The sequence below is a fragment of the Excalfactoria chinensis genome, chromosome 1 (assembly GCF_039878825.1).
Source record: "Excalfactoria chinensis isolate bCotChi1 chromosome 1, bCotChi1.hap2, whole genome shotgun sequence".
Lineage (NCBI taxonomy): Eukaryota > Metazoa > Chordata > Aves > Galliformes > Phasianidae > Excalfactoria > Excalfactoria chinensis.
The window spans coordinates 169,667,423-169,693,734 of record NC_092825.1 but is presented as its reverse complement, the minus strand read 5'-3'; the positions used below and the strand labels follow the sequence as shown (position 1 = coordinate 169,693,734).

The window sequence follows — 26,312 nt, the reverse complement described above, 5'->3', positions numbered from 1 at the left end:
TGCAAAATTTATATAGCTGGTTGCCAAAGGGATTGGTTTGTCCTTGTGTGACAATTTCACCTGATCTTGGACTGATGTTTAACTGATGTTTGACTGGCTTCAGGGCATTTTAATTATTAGCACACTGGTTATTGGGCTGGCCATCTCGTCTGATTGCTGGCACCATCTGTGTTTGTCTCAGCCTATCAGATCTTCCCCATTAACTTTTGCAATAATATTCAGTCAGAAAGTCCTAGGAACTCTTCCAGCTAATCCCTGTTTTGGCTGCTGACCAAATAAGGCTTTATGTGACACAACTGTAATTGCTTCATTTGTATGGTATTGATCTGCCATTAGGCAAAACACAAGACAGCATTTCACTAAGGCTCAAGTAATGCCATATTATTTATTGTTTGCATTGCAGTTGCAGCTAGAATTCCCACATGGGGAATGGACCCCCTGTGTTTCTCTCAGGCCCTGTTTCTAATTAAAATAATGCATTTCAAAGTACTTGCATTATAATTAGACCAAAGCTTAAGAAATCATCTTAGCAGGGATCTTTGCATTTGTTGCCTTCCTTCTAATCCTAATTTTTTATTTTTTTTTCTGAAGTACATCAGTATGAAGTCACAAAGAAGCATGTAGCAGTACAGAAATCTCTCATAGCTCTTCTCAGTCTAATTTTAAATCTCATAACAGTATCTTAGCCATGCAGATCTCACTAGGTACTGTCTGCTTTTGAAAACAGTAAAAGTCATCTAATTCCTCAGTGTTATCAATGGCTTCTGAAGTGGTGGCCATGTCATTTTAATGCCTTTGTGGACACTGATGTTGGTAAACGAACTCCCTCAAAAGTAAACTTCATTTTCCCTTATATCTTTCCTATGCCTGGTTACCTTTCTCACAAGGAACAATAACTAAACAAAAGTAGTGTGCCTGTATTACAGCATTTTCAGTACCATACAGTATACTGACAGTATTTGGCTTTACAATCATTTCATGTTTCTTTCTCACTGAGGTGAGAGACTGGGACTTGGTCAGACCTGCACAGCTTCAAGTCCAAACAGACAGGAGAAAGACTGATGCTCATTGGAGACAGTCTGTAAGCTGACAGTGATGTAGTTTGTGAAAAAGTTGTGCATGGATGCTCAGTCATGTATTTTTATGTGTATCAATTCCTCCATTCTGGATATGGAAAAAGCAAAGTATCCTGACATACAAGTGAAATTCTATAAGTTGCAGAAGTCTGATAGTGCAGTTTTTTCAAATATAACCAAATTTGGACCAGTTTCTAAAAATGCTAGAGAAGCTCAATGGCGCATAAGGAAAGATCTTGGGATTATTGTACTACCCACCTTGCTGACGAGAAAACATGGGATCATATAGCACACTGAGAAATGATGGTGGATAGGAATCAGAAAAACTAATGCTTATATTGAGTCTCACAGGTTATTTTACTGTCTATGGTTCTGAGTGAGCCAGCAATGAGCCTGAAGTCAAGCCCTGGCTTTCTGAAGATCACAGTACCATTCCTTCTGAGGACAGATGGTTCAGCTCAGAGATAGGTCTTCCCACCAATGAAAGCTGTGAAATTCTCAGTGCAGAGCACAATATTTCTGCCACTGTCAAGGCACACTGATGGAGTGAAAAGTTAAAAACTGCTGAAATGGCTGTCATGCACTTTGTGCAGGAAGTTTTTGATGTACCCAAGTCTTCCTCTTTGTTGCGTGGCCAGTGTGTGATGTTAATAGCTAGTGTTAATCCACCAGTGGTATCAAACTTATAGAGAAGAAACAATTTTCTGGAATATAAGAAATGATAAGAAAAACCCTATTTCTCTTCAGTAAGCACCAAATTGCCTCCAAATGGGACACATTTTTCCTGGTCTCATCCTCAATGAAAATATTCACTCCAGGACACTCATAAGCATAAACTTAGAATGTCTTTAAAATATAGCTAAGATATTATGTAAAACACATTTAAATTTGCTGGCCAACATCAGTAATGTTGAATAATGTTTTTAGTCCTGCAGAAAACAAGCCATCCACTCAAAAAACAAACAAACAAACAAGCAAACAAACAAACAAAAAAGATAATTTGTGCAGACAGTAAACTGCAGCATTTGGCTTTTTGTTGCAGAATGTGTAGCGTAAAGAGTCTGGATGACTTATGCCTGGATAACATAACGTAGTGTCATTTAGGCCTGCACTGATGCTGTCCAGGTAGGGCATTAGATGTGATAGAGGGTCACTGCTGTGCCCCTGTGCCCCACCACAAACTCTTACTCCCTGGAACTTACTTGCACCCTGTGCCCCTGCTACAGACTCTGTACCCATTCTCATCAATTATGCTATTTATTTTGTCTCAGCTGGGTGCCTCTAAATGTAAGAGTTACTGGACAGGCAGGTGAAGCAGCATCCAAAAACCCCGCTGTGACAAGACTGTGAGCAGAGAACTGCTTCACCTATGGTGTGTAAAGGCACAAGGCTTTGTGCTGATCATGCCAGAGGTGAGGAGTTAGGTATATTTGGAAGCATACATTTAAAATGCTCATTTTAAGCATTTCCAATTTTAAAATATTTTAATTGCTTTCAGCTCTGTAGGATGCATAAACAAAGTAAAGGGCTTGAGATTCTCAGTGTTTCAGAAGTGAGGAGGCTTCAGCAATGGGCTAAAAGCTATCCACTGAGCAATTCCTAGCATGCAGAAACTTATACCAATGCTAAGACACTTTTGAAAAATCCCACTTAAGCCTTTAAAACATATTTTGAGTTGCAGGTGTTGGCTGCAGCAGCCTAGTCACATAATCCTGCTTATGCTGAAACCAGAAAGAAAAACAGCACTTTGAAAAGTGTCATTTCTGCATGTGAACAGGATTACGTTGTTGTTAGCCAAAATTAAAATAGCTCAGAGTTGAGATAAGCTAGCGTTTCTGCATCTGCTGAACCAATATGAGAAGTCACCCTAGGGACAATTTTACTTGTTTATATTTACTGCATAAACCAGAGAAATAAGCTGTTGCCTTCCCAGGTCAAGTGCTGTTGTTTTCACTCAAGCAAAGCATATATTTAATTGGTTGTGCCAAGAAGCATTTGCATACTCTAATTGCAGTATCTCACTGCAAAACAGCTTTTGATTTATATAAATTTTTTAAGCTACAGCCACCAGACCTCTAGCTGGAGTAAATTGTCAGAACTTCTTTGAATTCAAAGTGGCTATGGCAATTTTTAGCAGCAGTGGGTCTCCCATTAATTGGATCTCCTGCTGATCCTAAAGGTGTCAGAGGTTGGTTTATGTCTGTCTACAAAATTCAGTTGAAGAAACTGAGCTGCATACTTAGGATATGCATGGGAGCTGTAAATACTCAGTGCCCCTGGATATTACCTCCTTATTTGGATGTCTAAATAAAGAGAGGTGTACTTATTTTAATCAGCTAAACTGGAAAGTGTTTGAACTCTGCTTTAAATTTCTCATCTCTAAAAAGGAACAGCAATCAATACTCATTCCTATAAAGATACTTTATTCTTAGTATTTGTAGAAAACTTTGAGGTAATATTCTGGTAGAGGTGATTTAAATGTAATTTAACAGATGATTTTTAAATAATGAATAAATGACGATTTCTAATGCAGCCTGATGCCAAGGAGACACAGCTTGCCCATAAGTTTTCTGCAAGAGGTAGCTTTCTCCAGGCCAGGCAGATCCTTGAGGACTGTGGGACTGAAGAGACCCACACTGTCCTGATGTGTGCTCAGCCCAGCACTCACCTGAGGTGGCAGGTCATGTCTCTGCACTGAGTATATATACAGCAGTGGAGATTCTTGGCAGGAAAGCCTGAGAGACTTAATGCAGTAGAGCTAATATCATTGTGAAAGCCCTCAACTTGAATAAAAGTCACTCTGTATTTAATAGACATGATGGGTGAGCAGATCAGAGCAAGTGCGAAGGACTCTGTGTTGTTTGCACTAATAGATACACATGAAACTGTTTGGTGCTGTACTTCATTTTATTCATTTCAATAGTGTCTCAGCATGAAAACCTTCATCAACGCTAGTACCAAAATTATTCCCATAAATTTTTGAATATGCTTAAAAAAACATGATTTCAAAGTCAGCCCTTTGTCTTTAAAATTTCAGCTGTTTTTCTTGTAAAAATGCTCTTGCAGTTAGCTTCCTTTCTTAATATTTGCATTATTGATTGATCCTTCAGGCCTTCTGAGGATGGAATGATGTAAGCTTTGGCTACATCTTCCTCATTAACAGAGTGCTTGTTTCATTCCTAATTTATTAAGCACAGTCAGCCATCTCCATGCAGCTTTACACTTAATTTCTCTTGATGAATTGTCAAATACCCTTCAACTGTGCTGCATTTGTGTAGTGTTATGATCTGCCATCAGCACTTTTCAAAACACAGTTAAAATAAATAGCTCAGAAGCAAGGACGAGTTTTTTAGTTTTGGGTTTTTTTGTTTGTTTGTTTGTTTGTTTGTTTTTTGCTTGATAAGGTTGAATTTTATTTTTTTCCCATTTGAAATGATCTAAACAGCTGACACAAACAGGCTGTGCAAATGCACCCTGTGTTTCACCAGATAGGCCCGCACCAGGCCCCCAGCCACAGCCAGGCAGTGCCGAGAGAGACAGCTGGAACTTCCTCTTCCCAAATACCTGGGCTGAGTGCAGATCAGATCATGGGGGAATAACTGTGCCTCACATTGCAAAAACAAGGTCACTGGTCTACAGAAGGGAGTAACTGACACACGGTAGAGAAATACTGTCACTGGGCTTCATAGGGCCCTCTCCGTCATGTCCTGACAGTGGGTTCCTCCAAGTCAGGAGGGCTGAGCAGCCTGGCTGTGTCAGCAGGAAGAACAGCCTGAAATGCAGAAGAGAGATGGTTTCTGAGTTTCTGGAGAGGCTTCAGCAGTTGCCTGCATGTCTGCCTTCAATACGATATTCCAGTACCTGAAAAGGTTCTTACAGTGAGAGTGGGGCAGGTCTCTTCTCACTACTGACTTGTGACAAGACGAGGGGAAATGGCCTCAAGTTGCGCCAGGGCAAGTTTAGGTTGGATATTAGAAAGAACTTCTTTACAGAAAGGGTGGTTAGGTACTGGAATGGGCTCCCCAAGGAGGTGGTTGAATCACCATCCCTGGATGTGTTTAAGAGCCGTTTGGATGTGGTACTCAGGGATATGATTTAGCAGAGGTTTGTTGTTGTTTTTTAGAGATAGGCTACTGGTTAGGCTGCGGTTGGACTTGATGATCTTCAAGGTCTTTTCCAACCTGAGTAATTCTATGATTCTATGATTCTATGATATAAAAACCTTTATTTTGGTGAATTTCTCTTCTAGGTGCACCACCACATCCATGGCTTTGCTTCCCGTTGTGCAGTAGTTTCTTGGTCCACACTTCTAGCCAGTCACTACATACGTAGGAATAACAAACTAGGCAAGGACTTCAATGGAATGAAAGGCAAAACTGTGTGTTTTGCCAGTTCATCCATACATTGTGTCTAGCCCATCTTCTGTTCTTTAATAGTTTAAAATTCTGCTCTTATTTAAGTTTGCTGTACATTCAAAGAACGTAAGGTTAGAGAGGTGGCATCCTTCTGCATTGTGTCACTACTAAGCAGCTGAGTGATTCCTAAGGTTTTCCAATCTCAGTGAGAAGGATTTGAGAAAAGCCTTTTATACGGTCAGGGTCTGTGCTTCTGACTCAGTACGCTACAGCAGTGGCACCAGCAGTGCCAGAATGATACGGTGTGCAGTGCAGCTGAAGGTTAAACAAAGATGGTTCTGTGTGTGTAGAGTCTCCTCAGTGAGTCATGTTGTTTTTACTCTTCCTGCTTGTTCATTATTTCAAGTGAACAGCCTCCCCAGAATAATGCTAAGTGATGAAACAGCAGTGCCACCATCTGTGAAAGTAAAGGCAGAATTTCTTCAGGAGTCTGCCCAGCACTCAGGGAAGTATTTTGGCATATAATGTGGCAGTTACACAGGATTTATGAATCTAGGTTCAGGAAAGGGATTCAGGAAAATGTCAAACCTGTTTAAATAGCTAAGACATTTAAGTTTCCCAGGCAAAACTCTACTGGTTGCTTAAAAAATTGCTGTTAAATGCTCCCAGCAGAGATCCTGCCTTTGTTGTAATGAGTACCTGGGGATCTGTATGTGACTTTAGGCCATTTCTTATTCAAAAATGGGTATTTTGTGACCTGGCTTCATGGAGAAAGTCTGTTTGCTAAATGTGCTCATCCATGGCTGACTCTCCAAATGACTTCTGCAGGTGGTGTTGAGTATTGCTGAGGGATGCGATTTCCATCCATCCCATAACCATTGTACTTCTGAGAATTTGGGGAGCAGCTGTGGCTGAGACCAGGCATACTTGTTCAAGTCTAGTCAGGATGGAGAGATCCTTTTCTACCTCAGAAGAAGGTCTCAGAGCACAGCATGTTGGTGCTCTGAGCATCAGACTGTTGAAAACAGGAGTGGCCCTACTATGAAGGATGCATTTCATGTACTCATTTCTGGTTCCTTCAAATGACCACTTGTGCAGAAATCGATACTTCAAGCAGTGCACTAGGCAGCATTTGGTGCCCTCTCCTGACCTCTTCCCCCATGGCTGTCTCAGATTATCAGCAGTGCCCACTCCTGATTCAGGATGTGTAGTAATAGGATGATGATAATAAGAGCAACTTTTAGCTAAAAGGGGGCAAACTTAGGTTAGATATTAGGGAGAAATTAGTCACTCAGAGGGCAGTGAGGCACTGGCACAGGCTGGCCAGAGAAGCGATGGATGTCCCACCCCTGGAGGTGTTCAAGACCATGCTGCATGGTACCCTAGACAACCTAATCTAGTGTGTGGCTGTCCTGCCCACACCAAGGAGTTGGAACTGAATGATCTTCCCACACAAGCCATCCTGTACTTTTCTTCTTGTTGTGGTCCCCAGCTCAGCTCTTTGCCTCACTGACTCATAGTATAGGGACCATTGAATGTCTGTATCAACCCCTTCTCCAGGTGAGCACACAATTACTGGGTACCACAGTACTGTGTGCCATAGTGCTTGTGCATAATGCCTGACTGACTGCTTTGTATAGACTGAAGTCCAACAGATGGGTTGTCTGCTAACTGCTGTTGTGACCCAAACTCATTGGAAGTTTAAGCAAATGTCTCTGCCAGATTCCCAGAGCTTTGGGCAAGCACCATGCTGCCATTCTTCTGGATAGCAAACAAGTTATCTCTGACCAGTTCCATAGATGTTATTTTGGAAAGGGCTGTGTAGGTGCTCTGTCACCTTCCTGTGCAGTTTTATCTTCTGCTAACTATGAAAAGCATATCTGCAGGTGGCACAAGCAGGCTCTTCAAAACAAGTGACTCTGATTAGCATTTCAAACAGCTTCTAACTATTTATTTATGAGGAGGTGGAAAGTGATTTTAATGGAGTGAGAATGATTCAGTTCTCATCAAGTTTTTCACACTGGAGATCTGTAGGCAGCCTATAGAAAGCTGTGATCTATACATTGAAGTCATTGTCCATTCACTCGTGTAAAAGTGAAATGAGGAAACACTGTAATGCCGAGGGGTGCGGTTTGGGCTGAATTAGTGTGGCATTTGAATACAAGGACTCCATTTCCTTCTGAGTAATAGAAAATGCAGGATTGTTCAATGACAGCAAGGATTAAGAGTCACTTGTTAAAGCACTTGTCTGCTTTCTACTGTTAAACTCTTACTCTTGCAGAGTTTTCAATTCCTGTATTCATAAACAAAATTGTTTCAATGGCAGTTTGGCCTAAGTGTGGAATTAAGGATTCAGCCTTGTTTTTTAATGATGAAAGAACAACATTTCTGCCACAGATAGTCAAGTCTCAAAATGCCTTCATCTGTGGCAGAATGAAGCACTGTCCAGGAAGATCATGAGTGATCTAGCCTGGGGTCTCCGAGGTCTCAGGTATATAATTTTCAACATAGAAACCCTTGCACTTACCAGGGTCTCAGTCGGAGCATTTATATGTGAGATACAGCATTGTTCTCTGTGTTTTGCTGACCAGAAGGAAGTTGTTTCCACATATTGCAGTGGACCTGGATAACAAAGCAACAGAGAAAGCAGTGTGAAACTAATCCGTTTTTACATGGCCTACTAGACATGATGAGGACAATAATATGTTACATTTATAAACAATACCGATAATTTCAGAGCAATTATTGCGGCTAAATCCACATTTACGTCGTCATCCTTTTTATTTCCATTTCTCTATTGTGCTGTGAAACTGTCTATGGATATGGCTAATAGCCCTACTAAATAACCCTCTCATGAATGGGTTTTATTTATTTATTATTCTAATATTACTATCAACCAGCTGCAGCTTCTCTAAAAAACACCGTGGAAAACTATTCCTTCATAATCTTCAATGTTTTGAAAGATAAATTCAAACAGTTGGCAAGCTCTCCCCCTCTAACATTGAAAATAAACACAAAAACTCACATTGTTATAAGATACAAATCTCATTTATCCATTCATGCACGTCCCTGATTAGATGACAAAGTATTTGGCTACCTTAAGAAAACTGTTGTTACTCCCACCATTTATCCACACATCACTGAATTTCTTAACTTTGACATTCAGGGCACTGGGCAGAAGTCAGTGCTAATATGCCTGGAAGTTTTTTATTCATCTTTAAATAGCCATGTAAAAGGCTAAAGTAGACATTAATTTGAAAAGCTTGAAAAACTCTGAAGTCTGAAGATATTTACAGTGCTGAAAAAGATTCTAAGTTTTCAGGTAACTCAAGGTAATATTAAGATTGAATAAAAACTTTCATAAGTTGTATGAAAGCAGAAGAACTTTGTCTAATTCAATGAGCTTCAGTCTTCTTACTTAAAAAAGTAGCTTAGAGGAAATAATATGAGGATGCTTTTACAGATAGACTAATAACACTTCCAATCTGCCTTAAAACAAGACTGTGCTTATGTGACTCATGGAATGGAGCATTAGTAATGTTCCTTGAGACACATTTCATCCTTTAGGGAATGATCACTCCTGCCTGCATCTATACCACTTTCAAGGCAGCTATTTATGTTATTGCTACCCAGTGTGACAATTAGACACAACAGCACTGAAGTAGACCTTAGTCTGGTTTCCCTTGAAGGGAGCAGGAGTTTTGACACTGACTCTGTAGACAGCTCAAGCTTTGTATTGAAGCCATTTTCTGAATAAGTAGTGTTGATCCTCCTCAAAGAAACAGTATTTCTAGGTTAATTTTCATTTGTGACCAAGTCCTGAAGCCCTTTCAAAAGTTAAATTTACATTTATTGTATTAGAAAGGTGGCTATTAAGTGTCAGGGCTGACTGCACTGCTATCTTTCTGAAGGGGGCAAAGAGGCAAAAAGCATAGGCTCTGAAACAAAAAGCTGAGTAGGAAAAATCTGTAGTAAATATAACTGGCTCAAAAGCAATTGCTTCCAAGAACAAAAGAGACAAATTAACAACGTCATTCCAATTTTGTTATTTTTCCTCTCCCTCTGGAGTGCAAGCCATAATTAGAGCTCTTATACAAAATCACATTTGTCAGCCTGGCTGCTAAATTCCCCTTAAAGCTTTATCCACAAAGAGACGTCTGATGCCAGTCCCACAACAGCCTAGAGTTCTCATTTGCACTTTCAGGGACAGGCAGTTTATCTGTATGAAAATCTCTTATAAATGTAACCATTGTGATATCCAGCAAGAGCAAAAGCAGTTACCAGGAAACAAGAGGTATATCCTAAAGCTGACACTGATCCCAAAAGTAGGGTCAATGATGCAAGGGATGCTCTGCTCCATGAACTGTGGAATACCACATACATACATGTATGCTAAGAATAATTCTCCTAATGAGGGAGATAAAAATTTCCACTCTTAACACAAGAAGGGATCTTCATGGACAAGAGACCAGCCATCTCCAGTGAGGGTGAATTACAATCCCCATTGGCTTCTGGTGCCATATGATCTACAGGATTCCTGTCACCAAAGGATCTTTCTTCCCCAATCTTTCTGCAAGACTTCTGAAGGTTTCATGTCCTCTGATAACTGATGAAAGGAAGATGTCATTAAGATACACATATTTCTTGACAGGAAGATCCTGACAGTGTTAAATAGCTTCTAAGAGGGAAACTCCATGCTTCTCAATTTATCTTGACCCTGAAGAGCAGCAGTATTTAAGCTACCAGAACAGGTACTTCTCTCTTTTTAGAGATGTCTGCTCTCTGCCATCTACTCTCAGTGTTCTCTGGACACAAAAGGAAAACCTCAAAGCACGGGCAGAAGCAGCCCCATCCTAGGACCAACCATGCCCCTCTTTTGCCTTAGTTTCCATGCAGTCCTTACAGCCTTACATTCATGTCAGGTAGAAACGGTGCTTCTTGTTAGCTTTCATGTTGGAAAGGGTTCAAAACTTGGACAGACCCAAAATGGTGCTTCTCTCACTTGGAGGAAGAGCACTAAACTTGAGATAGAAGGCGTTGTGTCATGGAGCCCCTTTTGGCCTTTGTGCCTTTGTCACTGTGCTTCTAGTAATAGTGGAATCACTTTCTATGCAGTGACAGAGCAGTGCATGTAGACCCTTCAGGAAGAAGTCACAAGGATGTCCCAAACAACCACTTGTGTCTCTAGCCGAGCTCAGTGCTGACTTCCTAGTGCTTGAGTTTCTGCCTAGCTATCCTGTCTCCAAGTGTCTTTATGGGAGATGTTCTCCATCTCCACCTTCCTTCCCAACACCAGTGCTGAAGGAGTCATGCTGCTCTCCCAAGGAACAGGAAGTCCCTGGGACAAAGCTAAACCCAGGGTCTTGCATTTCAGCTAAGCTTCTACTGTGCAAAGGCAATGGGACCGCTCTTTTACCTGCATGCTGAACGCACAGATGTCCTTAGAGCAGACACTGAAACTTCAGACAAACTGTATTAAACACATTTAAATAGGAAACTTCTGTGTTCCTCAACTTCTTCTTGTCCCCGAAGAGCAGTAGTTAAGTTACCAGGTCAAATACTTTCTCTCCCATTGGAGATGTATGGTGTCTCAAGAATGTGATGCCATTGCTCCCAGACACTTTTCCCATCATTTCCTGTTGCCAGCAGCCAGCATGCATGCTGCTAACTGGGTTTGGTTGCACCTCATCCTTCTCACTGTTACCTCTGAATCCACATACCAGAGCTAGGATTCCCAGTGCCATACGTAATCACATACTTATTCTACATCAAATCTGTAAGAGATGTAGTAACTGACAGGACCTAAACTAAGCCAGCTGGGTCTGGCCTGTGTAGGACATGGGGATGAATTTTTCCCATCTAATCGAGAAATCAACCCAGGAACATGCTAAGTAAATTTTCGAAATATATCTGTGTTAATTGTTTGCAACTCCAGGCAGAGTTTTATCATCATTATAGAAAAAAACTCTTTTGGTTGGTTGATAGAATTTTCTTGTTAAAATTCAAGCCATTCTGAAAATCTTTTCTTGACAGGAAATACATTTTTCATATTTGAAGGTAACTACAATCACATACGCTGCAAAGGACTTTGAAATATGGAAATGAGAGGTTTATTTAGTGTGTGGATCAAGCTTATGAACAGCTTAAGTCCTCATTCCTTCTAACATCTTAACAGCTGTGCAGTTTCTTACAAAATATGTTTTATCGTTTCAAGAAATGCTGTTAACCTCGCAGTTTTAAAACTGAATGAACAAGGCCTCTTGGACAAATTGAAAAACAAATGGTGGTACGACAAAGGAGAATGTGGCAGCGGGGGAGGTGACTCCAAGGTTAGCCTCAATGTCACCAAAAGCGGGTAAACAGTATGTGAAGTAATTGGTGCATCTGCTGGGGTTTAACCAGAACCGAAATAGCTTCTCCACTATCACGGCACTGCCGGCACCTGCAGTTGAATCCTAGGTGTATGCAATTACTGTCAAAGCAAAAATATTTGCATTTGTTTAAGCATCCCAAAGGGAACTCTTAAAACGCTCCCTGCTATGAGATCTATTGCCAGTTTTCAGAAATCTGCACCTTTTGAGATCATGATGAGCCTTTTCAGAGCTTTCTCTTGCGAACAAACAGCTTGAAACCCTCAGGAACAAACACCAGCTAAGGCTTATTTTATACTTGCATTATACTCCCCAAAATAATTTTCAGGTACAGTAAAGAAAAAGGGTGCAAATCAGTGTGACTGCCTCCTAGCAGGAATTTAGTGCAGGGCCCACACTCACACAAACAAAACTGGTAGCAATTGTGATCTTCTCATGAGTAGCCAAAGTGGGTGGACACATTTGAGCTGAAATATCTTTGCATGGACATTTTTCTGATATCTTACCAACAAACAGAAACGCGCTGTGGTTCCCTTGGCAGAATTCATTAGGCAGGAATTTCCCAGAATTTACAGCGTTCTCTGCTGTGGCATTCACAGCCTTTTACCACTTCTGAATTTTAGGCTGTGGTAATGACACATGGCCAGTGCCTCTGCTTCATGGCCTCATCACAGCTTCCTTTTGGGCTGTGAAACTACCACATCTGTGGTAGTAGAGAAGGATGAAGATATTGAAAAAACCCCTTCACTGCCAGGCAGCATGTACTAATACTTATGTGCTTGTGTGTGAGCAATATATAAGAGAACACTGCACAAGGTAACGGTGCAGGCACAGAGCTAGTCAGACACAGATTATTAAATTTGGCAGATTTGTCATACACAGTTTATGTAGCTTCCTTTACAGTTGCCTGCATATATTTTTTCTTTCTATTTTCTCTCCTCTTTTAGTTCCCTTGCTCTTTCATGCTGTGTCCTGGCCTCAGGGACCACCCCTTGGGCTGCGCTGCACTCACCCAGAACTGCTGTCCCAATCCTCTTCACTTTACCTTCAATCCTACCGCTCTACCTATTTTTTTTCCCACCGCTCTGCTTGCCAGCAGTCACAGTTTCAAAAATGGTCTCTATTTTCTGTTCCAAAGTGCATAGGCATATTAGATTCTATAGCACTTATGTGCAAGTGGAGCAGACGCCAGTGTCTTTTAAGAAGGCTGACATGTGAACCATGAATCTCCCATGTTGCTACTATGATAAGCTCCACCCAAGCCTGAATTTTTGCATTATTGGAAGTGGAGCAGGTATTTAATTTTTTAGAGTCACAGACAAAGAGTCTTGAAATTAAAAAGATCTCAATTTTCTTAAAAATATACTCCTCACAGATCTACTGTGATTGAAATATGAAGTAGAAGCTAGGTAGAAGACCAAAGATTTTAACTTACTGGTGGCTCGAATCACAAAGCAGCACAAGGGGAGCAGCGGGGCTGGACCAGGGACCGTGTCTGCAAGATGCTGGAGGAGCACATTTGGTGAGATGGCGAGTAACAGAAGAAAGAAAAAAGAAATAGACAAAAGACAGAGTACAGTTCATGGAGAAACGAGGAAGAACTGTGAGTGCAGGAGAGAGGTAGGAATGCATTGTCAGTGAAAACAGGTGACCCAGGTGGGACATCTTGATGGAGTAGAAAATAGAGTGGGCAAGACGTTGATAGCTAAGAACCAGGAACATGATGGAGCTCAACCTGTGGTCCTAGGACTACAGACAGCCTACCAGGAGCATTTGTGGTTTTTTCCTTTGCACAGCGTAAAGAGTAGCCAGGCCTGTGCATAAGGACTGTATTTGCTGAGAGGAAGCCCAGTGACTTTGGTCTACCATGTGCCTACAGCATCTTGCTCAAGAGGAATGGACACATTATGGAGATGAATACACTTTACTCTGCTCTTCAGATTCTGCACTGCAGCAGCATCTGGTCTTCTTGTTTTTAAACTGCATCTACTCTGACTTCCCAAACTGTTGGTTAGCCATTCATCATCTACAAAATTCATTTCCTTCTTCGGTGACAGTCTTGTAGAATTTGATCAATTAAGGTCAATAAGATCATTTTAGTTGAATTAATGGAGCTCTAAATATTTTAATTTTATATGCTGTGAATTGATTGTTAGTGGAATAACAGAACACTGAGCTCTGTTTCAAACCTGACAACTGCCAACAGATCCTGAACTTAGCCGGTGCTGCTTTTCTGTTTGTGAATTTAGAAAGATCAAAGTCTGAGCTCTGTTAGCAGCTCTGGCCCAAATTACAGAGCTTCCTATTGTAATCATGAACAAAACGAATATTCTTCTTGTACTGAAAGCAGCAGAGCACCTAATCTTAATTCGCCACCCATGCTGTTATTTTCTGAGGTTGACTTGAGTGTCTAAACCCAGAATAACCTTCTCCATTGTAATACATAGGATTTTAGAAATCAGGGAGTTTCATGAGAGCTCTAAAGGTTTGTGTTACTCTGCAAACCAAGATTTCTCCTACCTCCACTCTATGCTTTTAAAAGCTCATTTGTACCCTCTCCCGTCATTGTTCCCCTTAAGTAACAATCTTCCAAAATTCAGAAAGAAGTTAATAGTGTGAACCACAATTTCCAGTTTCCCTCAGAAGACTGTGTTACCAGCTGGGTAGATGTCTTTGCCTTCCCCCATGGCTTAGTCACCTCAGAAGAAACTCATATTTGAGGGGAAGTCTAAAATCCGTCAGTCATTTGAGTGTTTCTGAAAATACTACTTCTGATCTCAGCTGCATGCCAGCATCAAATCCATTTGGTCCATGGAGAGCTATATCTATATATCTAGATATCTAGATGATAGATAGATAGATAGATAGATAGATAGATAGATAGATAGATAGATAGATAGATAGATCTAGCTATATCTAAACTCAGTTTCTGCCATTATATTCCAGAGTTTTTATAAAGTTCTGGATTGAACAATGTTGTGCTGGTGAAGCTCTCCTTCTCTCTCTGTTGGTAGCCTCAGGAGAATGCAGCAGCTCTTGTTTTTCATTCGGCAGGTGAGGCTGACCTTTCACTTAATTAATGGATCAGCCCTGAGTGGGTAATGGAAAATTTCCTAAAGCATACGTATGATTGCTTTTTTAAACAATCCCTGTCTCCTAAAATTCTGTACTGGTTTCAGAACCACTCAGCATTATAATTTAAATGCTATAACTTCCCATTCACTGTCCTGTACACAAGGAACTCAGAACTTCATTAATGTCATTTTAAGGCACTTTGATTTTGTTGAAGTTGCTGGCACCAGATTCAGCCTTGGGCTCCTAAAAGTCCTTCCAAGTAAGTGATGGAAGTGATGGAGGACAGAATGGGAAGAACATCCAAGATGTGAAGATGCCAAGAGGTGTGACTGAGGACATGTTGTGAAGGTTGAAAACCACTGTCCCTGCTCTCAGGTCGGGCTGTGCCACCGCTGTCTTCAGTATATGGAAGAGCACGGTCTCCTCTGCTACATCACATAGAATTTTTGCACTGGGGCTAAATAGGATAAACTTGTCTCTGTATATAAATGATTTTGCAGTCATATATATATATATTTTTTTAAATTATCCTTCTGTGGATTTGGACAGATGGATTCTACATATATATATATAAAAGGGTGATTCTCAGGAGCTGCACATTGGAAAAACTACACTGATTTTCATTAATTCTACAAGTTTACTCTAGTTGAAAATATAACCCAGCATTCATAATTCAAAAACTGCTAAACAAACTGAGAAAAAGAAAAATGTGTTGTCATTTTCTGCTGTTATACTGAGCATAAAAGACTGAACTTGATGGGAGGTTTAATTCTAAATGCTGAATATATCCTCAGTATATGATTCAAGGAGATTGCTTTTGCTCATGTACACTAGATCATAAATATTCTTAATTTCTCCTCCTTTTAATATCAGTGGGACTATTCAGCAACCAGTTGTGTGAGCACTGTAGTAAAACACTGTAATGCACAACTGGCATGATCAAAATGATACTTATTGGGAGAGAAGGTTTTCAGAGGAAGAAAGATGCCTTAGATAGATAGTCAGCTTGCCCTGAAAGCCAAGGCGATGTGGGCATTCATCTCCCTTGGCAGCTGCTGAAAATCTTCTACTAAAGTTTAAAACCAAGGAAAACAGCCCAAAATACACCAGAAGTCACCACACCGGCAATCTCTTCCTGTGACTGCAAGCAGGTATATATGCTGGTGTTCTGAAAAACATAAGATGAAATTTTCATTTTCAAATCTGCAGCCACTCATCTGGGATTTGCTTACTGGTTTGAGTGTGAATTTGTCCCATCATGCCTGGCTGATTTACTCTGGGATTCAGGAAGAGTTTCAGCAAAAATAGTGGAAAGGAGGAACAAGAGCCTGCCCTCTGAGGCATGACTGGCTGTATTTCAGAGAAGAGTAGGAGTGAATTGCCTCATCTGTGCTCGCCATTGCATTCAGTTATTTACTGTTGATAGTACTGTGATTTTAAGTGTGAAATTGATTGCTCTTCCCAAAGGAAAACCAGAGAGCTTCTTTGCAGAGACAGTGCAGAAAGGCTGGCATTAAAAGAATTACAGTGGCAAAGAAAAAATCCCTGCCGGTATTGGGATATATATTCCTGAACTGCAGTGCTGGGCAAAAGAAATATCTGGGAAACATCTGTCTTCTGACTTCAAGCTTGCTGCTGCTCTTGATAGTTAATACAGAGCCCCAATTATTGCACCACTCTAGTCAGTTTAGTCTGCAATAGCTTCACAGGCTTCTGATTGCCTGTGTAAGAACAGTACCCAGATGTCGCCAACCCTTGTCACAGCCAGTCCTGTTACATGGCTGGGATTTGGGAGCACTGAAATGCGTCTCAGTGCCTGTGCATGGCAAGTCACAGATGAGGGCTATCCAGATAATATTAATTATTTCACACTTGTATTCAAAGCAAACAGAGGATCATATTGCCAGGCAACATGCCAGCATCTCAAGCTGCTGCCCGCTTCTTTCCCTCAGGGACTTGCACATCCCTCTTTCAGCCTGCACAACCTGATGCCAAGGAGCCTGAAGGCAAAATGTAAGTTTGAATACTGAAAAAGATTGAGAAATCCATACTAGCAACACCCTGTTCCATATGAACTAGAGCGTGTGGGATTTGGAAAGTGGCTGAAGCATTTCCCTTATTTAAGGAGATTGCTTGAGAGTTCCTTGGGATTTTCTCACCCAGCTGTCGCTGTCAAAAGTTGTCATTTTGATGCAGCACTGAGGCCTCCTCAGTAGTAAATCTGGATGGAACGTTTCAACCTCCCTTAAAATTGGTAGCTCAACCCATCTTTTTCTTTTAACTACAGAGAAGCCTGGACAGGCATAACTTTTGGTTGGAATGCTGAAGTGAGGTAAAGCTCACACTGTATACAAATATATACAAAGAGTAACCAGAAAATGTTGAAAGCCAGGATCTCTTGAGCTAATAGCTGCAAACAAGTTTCAGGAGCTCTTATGTGTAGATGAAATATATGTATGCTAATACATATGCAAATATATGTATATATAAATTGTTAGGGCTTTCCAGTGAAACCAGTTATAGAGTGTAAATAAGAGCCCCTTTTCTCTTTGAATTGCTCTGTAACAATTAATTTTTGCACTTTGTTGTCTATTTTTATTTTAAGTTTTGAGTTCATGAGTTGACATTTTAGTAGGGTATGGATTACGGTGCATTATGAGAGATTAATGGTACCACGGGAATCTGCTGGTACATACAAGATCAGTCTCTATGTCATCCGTTATCACCAGCAGCCTATCTATCACATGCTGCTTCTGTTTATCTGCCTCCTTCTCTTATATATACTGTATTTGCATGCACACCTGCACATAAATAGATAACTATATGCCTATCACATTAAGAATTAAACAGTGTTTAAAAGCAGAAGGTATGGAAAATAAGACTTAATCATTTTATAGGTTTTGAGAAAATAAACTGCTGCAACCACATGAAGCAGGGCATTATCATAGCAGTTCGAGGCTTTGAGGCATAAGATTAGGTTTCGTCTTAATGTTGAATTCCATTGTGTCGCCCACAGCAAATGCCTCAAGGAAGAGAAGACACCCCAAGCAGTAATTAATAATCAACCTGGGACCCCTCGAGGACTTTTTGAATAAGTGGGATTGAAAGAAAAGCCTTGAGATTGAAAAAAGAATGTTGGAATAGGATACAGAAATGCAATCCTGGTAGTGGTGATCTCAGCAGAGGCACAGGGCAGTGGCAGTGGGCACTCAGAGAGAGAGCTGTAGTGGCAGCCGGCACGAGTTGCTCCTTCTCTTGCCAGCTTCATTTTGAGGGCAGTAAATGAAATAGCTATGGCCAAGTCATATCACTAGTTTGTATGCTTGCAAAACACAAATGGATCAAAAGCAAGGAACACAATATGTTTCTTAAATCATATATACAATTGTATTGTATTATGTCTCTGGAGGCTATGTTGTTAATGTGTTTAAGCCAATAGTTTTGGGTTCACAGTAATTGCATACCATTTATTTACAAATCTTCCCCAGCAGTATGTGCCTGTTACCTAAAGCGATGGAGCAGGTCCCGGTCGTATGTCTGTCTCTAAACCTGGGCCAACAGTACATGACATAGCACCCACTGTGGCCTCTGCTCTGTCACTTTGCAATGCGATTCTATGTAGTTTTACTTGAATAACATAAAATAACATATATAATGTTATTTATGTTATTTTCCACGTGAAGAACTCCTGTAAACCTTGCCGTTTTGAAACTCAGTGAGGCAGGCGTCTTAGACAAGCTGAAAAACAAATGGTGGTACGATAAAGGTGAATGTGGACCCAAGGACTCTGGAAGTAAGGTCAGTCGCTGCAGTTCGGGACCTACTATCGTGTTCACAAAGCAGTAAAGGGAGTAATGAACAAAATTACTTAGAAGTAAAATAAGCAGTTGTAGACACTCACAAGAGCGAATTGGCTTGGCCTCATCTTGATGGGGGTCATGGTTTAGTTTAAAGAAGCACTATTTCTTTCTGAAGTATTCAGCAATATAAATCTCCCTAAATCACCTCATACCCTCCTAACTTTTCAGGGAAGCCATTGAAGAATTATAAAGTAGGTTGTTTTTTTTTTTTTTTGAGGGAGGCAGATTGAGTTATAGTTTTCCATCCTGCCTAGGAGGATGCTCTGTACCCCTCTGCTCCCAGGAGCTGTATGGCTTGGCTTCTTCCATGTATTCTACCTTCAGAGCTGGCTGGCTTCCTATTTTCAAACAAGAGGAAGCACTAAGCTTTCCTTTCCTCTCTGTGCAGAGGATGGCTGTGCCTGGATCCTATTAGGGAGTTCTCTGGCTCCTTGAGGAATCAAGGAAGTCCTAACTTGAGCTTTGGAGTGAAAGTCTTCAGTAATTCACTGCCTTCTATTGCTCCTTAAATTTACCTTAGTCCATTCCCAAAGTAATCCTTGCAGCTTTGGGGAGAGGAGACTGACATTTCCCCTGGGGACAAGCCCAGAATCAGGCATTTCTCTGGTGCACCACAGTCAGCTCCAGCTCTGTGTGCTGGAGTTGGACATGTATTTGTAATACCCAGAGCTGGGAGGACCATGACTGCTCACAGTCCGTGCCCTACACATTTTGCTTTTTCTTGAAAGTGGTTTGGAGAAAAAAGTGAAAACCATAAAGAGGATTGCAGAGCACCCATAGAGCATGGCTGAGGAAGCCTCAATGCATTGTGTTCTTTGGATCAGATCCTTCCCAGCCCTGACTGCTCCCTGTTCCCCAAGCACCGTGTTAGCAACTATCACCAGAAGAAATAAGTCATGTATGAGGCATTCAGAATCCTCTTAGCCAGCTAAAAAGAGACAAAGCAAAATTCCATCTGTAAAACCAGAATACCTCTTTACATCCATAGGAATTGCTACTGTGCTGGTCTCGTGACAGCACAACTAATAGTGCCTCTTTAAATTAAACACAAATATTGAGACTAAGTTATTTTTTTATACAAATTATAATTGGAAGTTAAGTACTCTCCTTACTTTAGGTAAAGATTATATAGTCTGCATAAGAATATAGCTTTATAAGTATCTTAAGGCACACAATATAGTATACGGGAATCAATCCTGAGAGAGTTCCTTGAGAACTGTGCTATAAAATGCACATGGATTTCAAATCATAACATATGTGAATCATAAATAAGCAGTGAAGTATAGAGAAATGTAGAAACATTATTTACAACAGTAAGTCTAAAACGGTGATTGTTTATCAGATGTTGTATATTTATTAATTTGTTGGAGAATGTTGTGTAATGGTTTTCTAAATTATAAGTACCATGTAAGGTTTAATAAATCATTTTTTATAAAATTGTATAACTGCAGAGCCTTAGTAGTCCATGGGCATGTTCCAGATATGTATCTAGAATAGAATAGAAACAAAATACAATAAGTAGTAAGAGGCAAAGATATGATGATGTGTATGACACAGTGCTCACTTTCAAGAAGTGTTTCTTCCAATAACTTAAGCCTCGTTTGTCATTTTTACCTTTTAGCAGAAAGTCAGGCTGGATCTTTTAAAATAACAGCAATGCCTATCACAAGTGAAAATTGTCTTTTAGTGAAGATCAAGCAGAATCTTGTTTAATGTAAATGGATTTCTGTATTCCAAAGCTTTTAAAAAGCTTTGTGTAAATGCAGTTTGATGCCAGTGTTAAAATGTGCCCTAACAAGGACTGGATGTGTCATTATTTAATTCTCCAGCTAGTGGAAATAATCCTTGGCAATAAGTAAACAATGCCATCCTGATATACTGGCAATAGATTTATGATATTTCTATGTTGATCAGGAGAAGTAGGTGCTTAAAATGTATTTTATAGATCCCAATAGGTAAAGTTTCGTGAGAAGAATGTAAATGATGGTCTCTTAATTTTAGCTAAATGTTGTTGTTTATTTCTATTTCCAATGCTTAAATGTGTAGCTTGTGCTGCAGGGGTCTGGATGCTGGAGTTAACAGTGTTGCTTCTGTTTCCCCAGGACAAGACGAGTGCCTTGAGTCTCAGCAACGTTGCTGGAGTCTTCTACATTCTGGTTGGAGGCTTGGGCTTGGCAATGCTGGTGGCTTTGATAGAGTTCTGTTACAAGTCCAGGGCAGAGGCGAAGCGAATGAAGGTGGCAAAGAGTGCACAGACTTTTATCCCAACTTCCTCGCAGAATACCCAGAATTTAGCAACTTATAGAGAAGGTTACAACGTATATGGAACCGAAAGTATTAAAATTTAGGGGTAGGACTTAGGGCCTACTACAGTGAGTGGGTGATGCATCTTGTACTGCAGTGTTGTGACATGTCTGTCTAGTGGTGCTTGCTTCTAAACAGAGCTTTATAATTTGGAAAACTTCAGTGCAAAGTGGTTCAGTTTTTTTGGCTGCAGATGTACAGTATACTATTCTATGTTGCTAATAGACATCTGCATTACAAGAAATTCTTAATGCAAAAATTACTTTTATAACAACCCAATGTTATTCAATCTGTTGGGAGATGACAGCTATTTGAAATTGAGGTCCTAAAAAAACATATCCAGAGGGCCAGTGTTTAATTGCTTGATTGGCCAGTCTGCCCTCCTAAAGGTTGGCACTCTACTGGTGGCAAATTGATGTAAATTTTTATTATTCTCTGTTGGCCCTAACTGGATCTTCCTTACAATGAGGATTTAGGATAGGCAACATCACTGAACCATAGTTAACCTAATGGAAGACAAGGCACTGTTACAAGAAGTATAAATGTTGTTTTACCTTCTCCTCCTCCTCACCACCCTTACCCTTCACACTCCCTTCAGTACGTGTTTTATGCTAACTGTGTGGCTTTCCCCACCCTCCACCCCCACAGTCTCCTGCTTCAGGTCAAGCTTTGCCCAACATAATAACCACCAAAATTCACTAACAACTGAACAGATTTGGACTACTGTCCTCAGCTTTTAGTAACATATGCCCTTTTCCTTGCTCAGAACTCACAGTTTTCAGAAGCTCATGCAGTGATTTTGGACTGAAATGCTGATAATTGCTGAGATACATCCTGCATAGTTGCCCTTAGAAAGCATGCAGGAGTAGTTTGCTAATGCATTTGATCTCATCCATGCAGTGATTATCTTGCCAACTAATCATTAGTAAAATAGTCAAATCAGCTCCCTGACCTTTGGAAATGGCACACAGCTTCTAAACATAACTCTTCCATAGCTTCCAAGCTATTCTGGCTGCTTTGTAACAGGGGTGCTGCCAGGACACTGCCATCTCATTGCTACCTTGAGCCCCTTTCCTTTGCACACAACAATCTCTGCCTCTTCTAACAAACAGCTACATCCTCCTGAAATCACTGAGCTATCCCTGTAGAGGAAGGAACAAACAAAAATGAAGCGAAATGAGATGAATAGAAATGTTATGTTGCCACCTAGAAACAAACTCAGGGGAAACAAATGGAGATGCGATTATTATTTTTTATTTATTATTCATATAGCGCTGGAGTACACGGCGCTGTACTATAGGTGAAGTGTGCCAAGCACATAACAGGTCCCTGTCCCGAGGAGCATACAGGCTAAAGGCACAGCCGGTACAGTACCGAACCATACAGTACAGAGCAGACACAGAGTGAGCAGAGCATGGTGCTTGAGCATGGTAGCTGGAGCGCTGCAAGGAATAGGTGGGTTCTCGCGGTAAGGGGGGGCTTGGCATGCGCTGGCTGGGGAGTTTCCCAAACATGTTGTGGTGCGGTTTTCTTTGGTTCCCTGTTATATATGACTCATGGCCCTGGGTACATGTGCATTGTCGTGGAACCCGATATCCTACTGTGCCTGATTTGTGCACAGCAAAGCATCAGTTTACTGATGGATCACCCAGCTTAGTAGGTGTCATCGTGGCTCCAGGGGTGCAGGTCAGTGGTCACTACTGTGACGACGTCCCAAGCTCACTGCCTGCTCTCTGTAACAAAGGTCTTAAAAAGAAGCGAAGTCCTGGCTGCCCAGAGAAGCTGTGGGTGCACCATCTCTGGAGTTGTTCAAGGCCAGGTTGGATGGGACCCTGGGCAGCCTGATCTAGTGCTTGACTTTGCAATTGGCAGCCCTGCCCATGGCAACTACACTGGAAGTGGATGAGCTTTAAGGCCCCTTCCAACCCAAGTCATTCAATGATTCTATGATTCTCCAATTGCATTAAATAATCCAATTAAAATAATTATGAAAAAAAAAAAAAAATCCTTTCCCTAGAATTCTTTAGTGCCCATCACTGAGAGCATCCTTAGCCCAGTACAAAGAACAATGTGTGCATGTCAAGAAGTTCCAACGATAAGTGCCTTTTTATAAGCAAATCTATGTTGACAACTAATTTTTTAAAACCAGTATGTTATTTTATTGAAAATTCATCTTTGCAACAGTGGTAACTTCTGATAACATTTAAAAAACATTTCAGGGTGCAGGCATTTAAAAAATTTCAAAAGAAAAAAAAAAATAGAAATTGCCTTGGATTTTTGAGCAGATATTCATTGACTCCAGAAATTCTTCCTTTTCCCTATCTTGTTTGCTGTCCTAGTTACTGGAGAAATGTTAGCACATGAACCTGACATAGAAGAGCTTATGCTTGTGGGAGGCAGCCTGCTGAGGTGAGGTCACACTCACCAGCAGTGTGGTGCCATCCATGTGCCCTCTCCTGCCCACACTGCTCATAGACCTCTGCCAGCCCACAGCAGCACAGAGCCACAGTGCTGCACACACGTATTTCTGCAGATATATGTCTGTATTTAGCACCTCAAAACCTCAGATGTGTTCATTTATCCAAGGTGTAAAGGGATCATATTAGAACTAAAACTTGCTAATACAGAAAGATGCTTGGCAGTTCTAACCTGCATGAGTAACCAACATGCCTATTTTTAAGATGACATCAAATAGTTTTAATTATTTATGTGTTGAACTGATAGAAATCGGCTTAAATAACCCACTTGGAAATTAACATCTATTACTATTTTTTTTTTCTTCTAATTCAATCCAGTAAGAAACGAGTAGCCACAGGGAAATTCATCAGTCTGCAAGGCAGCAGAAAATGGAAACGTAAGACTAGTACACAAATGTGTGGTAAAGACGTTCAGAAGAGAAGACAGACTATTGCATCTGCCCCTGGCAGAGAAGGAAGCATACTCTGAAGTGGGAGCAATCCCTTCTCTTTCCCGGAGCAGTGCTTTCCCATTTTCATTTATTCGTAAGCCAGTCAACCCGATAGTCTGGAAGCAATGAGGAGCCAACAACCTCCTCTTCAGCTGCTCAGAAAAAGACACCGCTGGGTTCTTCCCATCAAACCCATGAGTGACAAAGGGGTTGTCCCAGAGGCACATTCCCAGCCACCGCTGCTGCCATGGTCCTCAGAGGGCCATGAGACTCACCAGTCAGCTCCCAGCTCCACAGCTTTTGCTTGCGCTCCCACCTTGTGCTGGCTATAACTGACCAAATTAAATACAAAATTTACAAATGTAACTATATATAATTTTACATGAAATTACAAAATGAATGGCTAACAAAGCCAAACTGTAAAAGACAGATCAGGAAATCTGTAATGCGTTTATCTTGACTTATATACATCCAATTTCATATTTCATATAGTAGAAATATTTGAAAGTTCATCTTCAGTATGTGTGCGAAGACATTCCCAGGTGACCCAGGTGCTAGAGACTTCTAAACAACAAAGAAACCCAGCAACTGGGTACTTAACATTACATAGACTGAGGAGATCAGCTTCCTACATTCCTATTTCCTGCTGGGAACAAGTCGACGTTTTCACATGAATAGTGAACAACTAGTTTAATCAAAACTAATGACATTAATATGAAAGCTAACTACCGCTGAGCTTGAAACTAACACCACTAACTGTGTACACTTACTGAACAGTGTCTTCCTAACATTCGTAGCAAATACTGAGAGTTTTCCCTCTTATCCCAGTCTTTCCTGAAACCATTTTTAAAGCCAGGCCATAAATCTGAAATTGTTACAGCGCAATCAAGCACAGTATTAGTCCGGCTCACTACCCACAGTTTAGTTTGAAATAAAACAGACACATATCTGGTTAGTTTGCTTTATAGCACCTTCCTGAGTACAAGTTTGACCTGCTCTTGCTGGCTTTGTCAACTGTCTGGGTTGTTTCCTGCAGTGTGCTGCTGAGTTGTTGTTACCCTGTGCTGTGAGCAGAGAGGAGTTGCCTTATTGAAGCTTTTCTGTTGTTCCATGGAAGGCTGCTGAGACATTGTTTTCCTCATTTGCTTTTTTTTTTCTTTTTTGTAGATCCCTTCTTCAGTGTTTTTCTCTCGTGAGCATGTTGTCAATGGCCAGAAAGCTGCAGAGCTAGAGAAACATAAACTTTTGCATAGCTCACATATCCTCTGTAAACATGAGCTCTGATTTCCCAGTGACAAAGGGATGGAGAGATGCTGTACCCAATGGCAATCAGCTGGAAAATTTACCAAATCTGGAGTAGACTGTCCTGTTTCCAACCCAGTCTGCATTCTTATCTGATTTGGTCACCCATCTCTCAGCTAAAGACCTTTTCTTGCCACTGACCAAAACATGTTGTGTGTATTTCTGCAGGCAGAGGATCCTTGATGCACATTTGCAACAGGACATGCACCATGTGGAGTTCCACCACATTGCATTGTATCTGTGCTTTGCAAATGTAGTTTTTTATTTGCTGCTGGGTGTAGCTGAAGTCTTTTGTTTTTAGTGGGCCCAGGTCCTCGCTCACATGTTATCAGTTCCTCAATTTTTATATCTAGCCATTGAATTAGGACAAGATCTGCTTGATAACAGGCCCTGCCACAGAGTACTGCAGCAGTAGGGAGACTTTTCAAAGGATTCCTTTGGATGTTGCAATTGATGTTTAACAAAGCCAAAGTTTTCAGCTTGAGGAGAATGCCATAATACCCTTTGTAAGCTGGGCCTTATCCTGAGAATTTTGCAGCAATTGATTTGGGAAGTTGCTGTTATATTTGTATCTTACTGTACTATAAGGGCAGCTATGCTGGAAGAGTTTTTCTTTGAAGGAGCTAGTAAAAGTAATGCAATATGAGAAGGTGCATTTCTTAGAGGTGCTCCCAAAGAAGGGGAGTTTTAAAGAATCTCCCTTATCTCAGTTTAGGATTTCACTGCTACCTTGGAAAGAGAAACTGGGCTCAGAGGGACAAAGCTCTAAACGCAGAGATCAGTAACAAGGCAAATAAAATGATTTTATGTTTGTCATCCCTTTGCTCCTATGTGAACGCACTCTCCTGCATCCCTCGTTTTTCCAATCAGTATTCCAGACTGCATCCCTGCACATCAGTTACAAGAGTTAGTTACATAGGGTATGGTTTCTGTCAGCTAGAAATGAGAATTATCCACTAATTATTATTTTAACACAGTGTCTTTGAGATCTGTTTCAATACAATGTAGTGCAGGTGCCTGCTGTGCCAGGTGCACCTTGACTTTTTCTATCATTACAAGAG

The 26,312-nt window shown here is 40.8% G+C and overlaps 1 protein-coding gene across 8 annotated transcripts in view; it reads left to right on the top strand.

Annotated features, from left to right (window-relative positions):
• The window catches only part of GRIA4 (glutamate ionotropic receptor AMPA type subunit 4), a 213,909-nt gene that overhangs the window by 186,070 nt on the left and 1,527 nt on the right, over positions 1-26,312 (top strand). The window contains exons 14-16 of one of the 8 annotated variants that reach the window (XR_011902624.1): positions 11,646-11,760; positions 18,561-18,675; positions 20,840-20,974. Coding sequence is in view for 7 of the 8 variants with exons in the window: in XM_072326692.1 (XP_072182793.1) it covers positions 11,646-11,760; positions 20,840-20,974; positions 22,314-22,448 (385 nt within the window). In the remaining variant the exon portion in view is untranslated. Of the gene's footprint in view, positions 1-11,645; positions 11,761-18,560; positions 18,676-20,839; positions 21,088-22,313; positions 22,497-26,312 lie in introns of all 8 variants that reach the window. The other 7 variants (XM_072326692.1, XM_072326687.1, XM_072326689.1 and 4 more) reach the window with 7 other exon arrangements.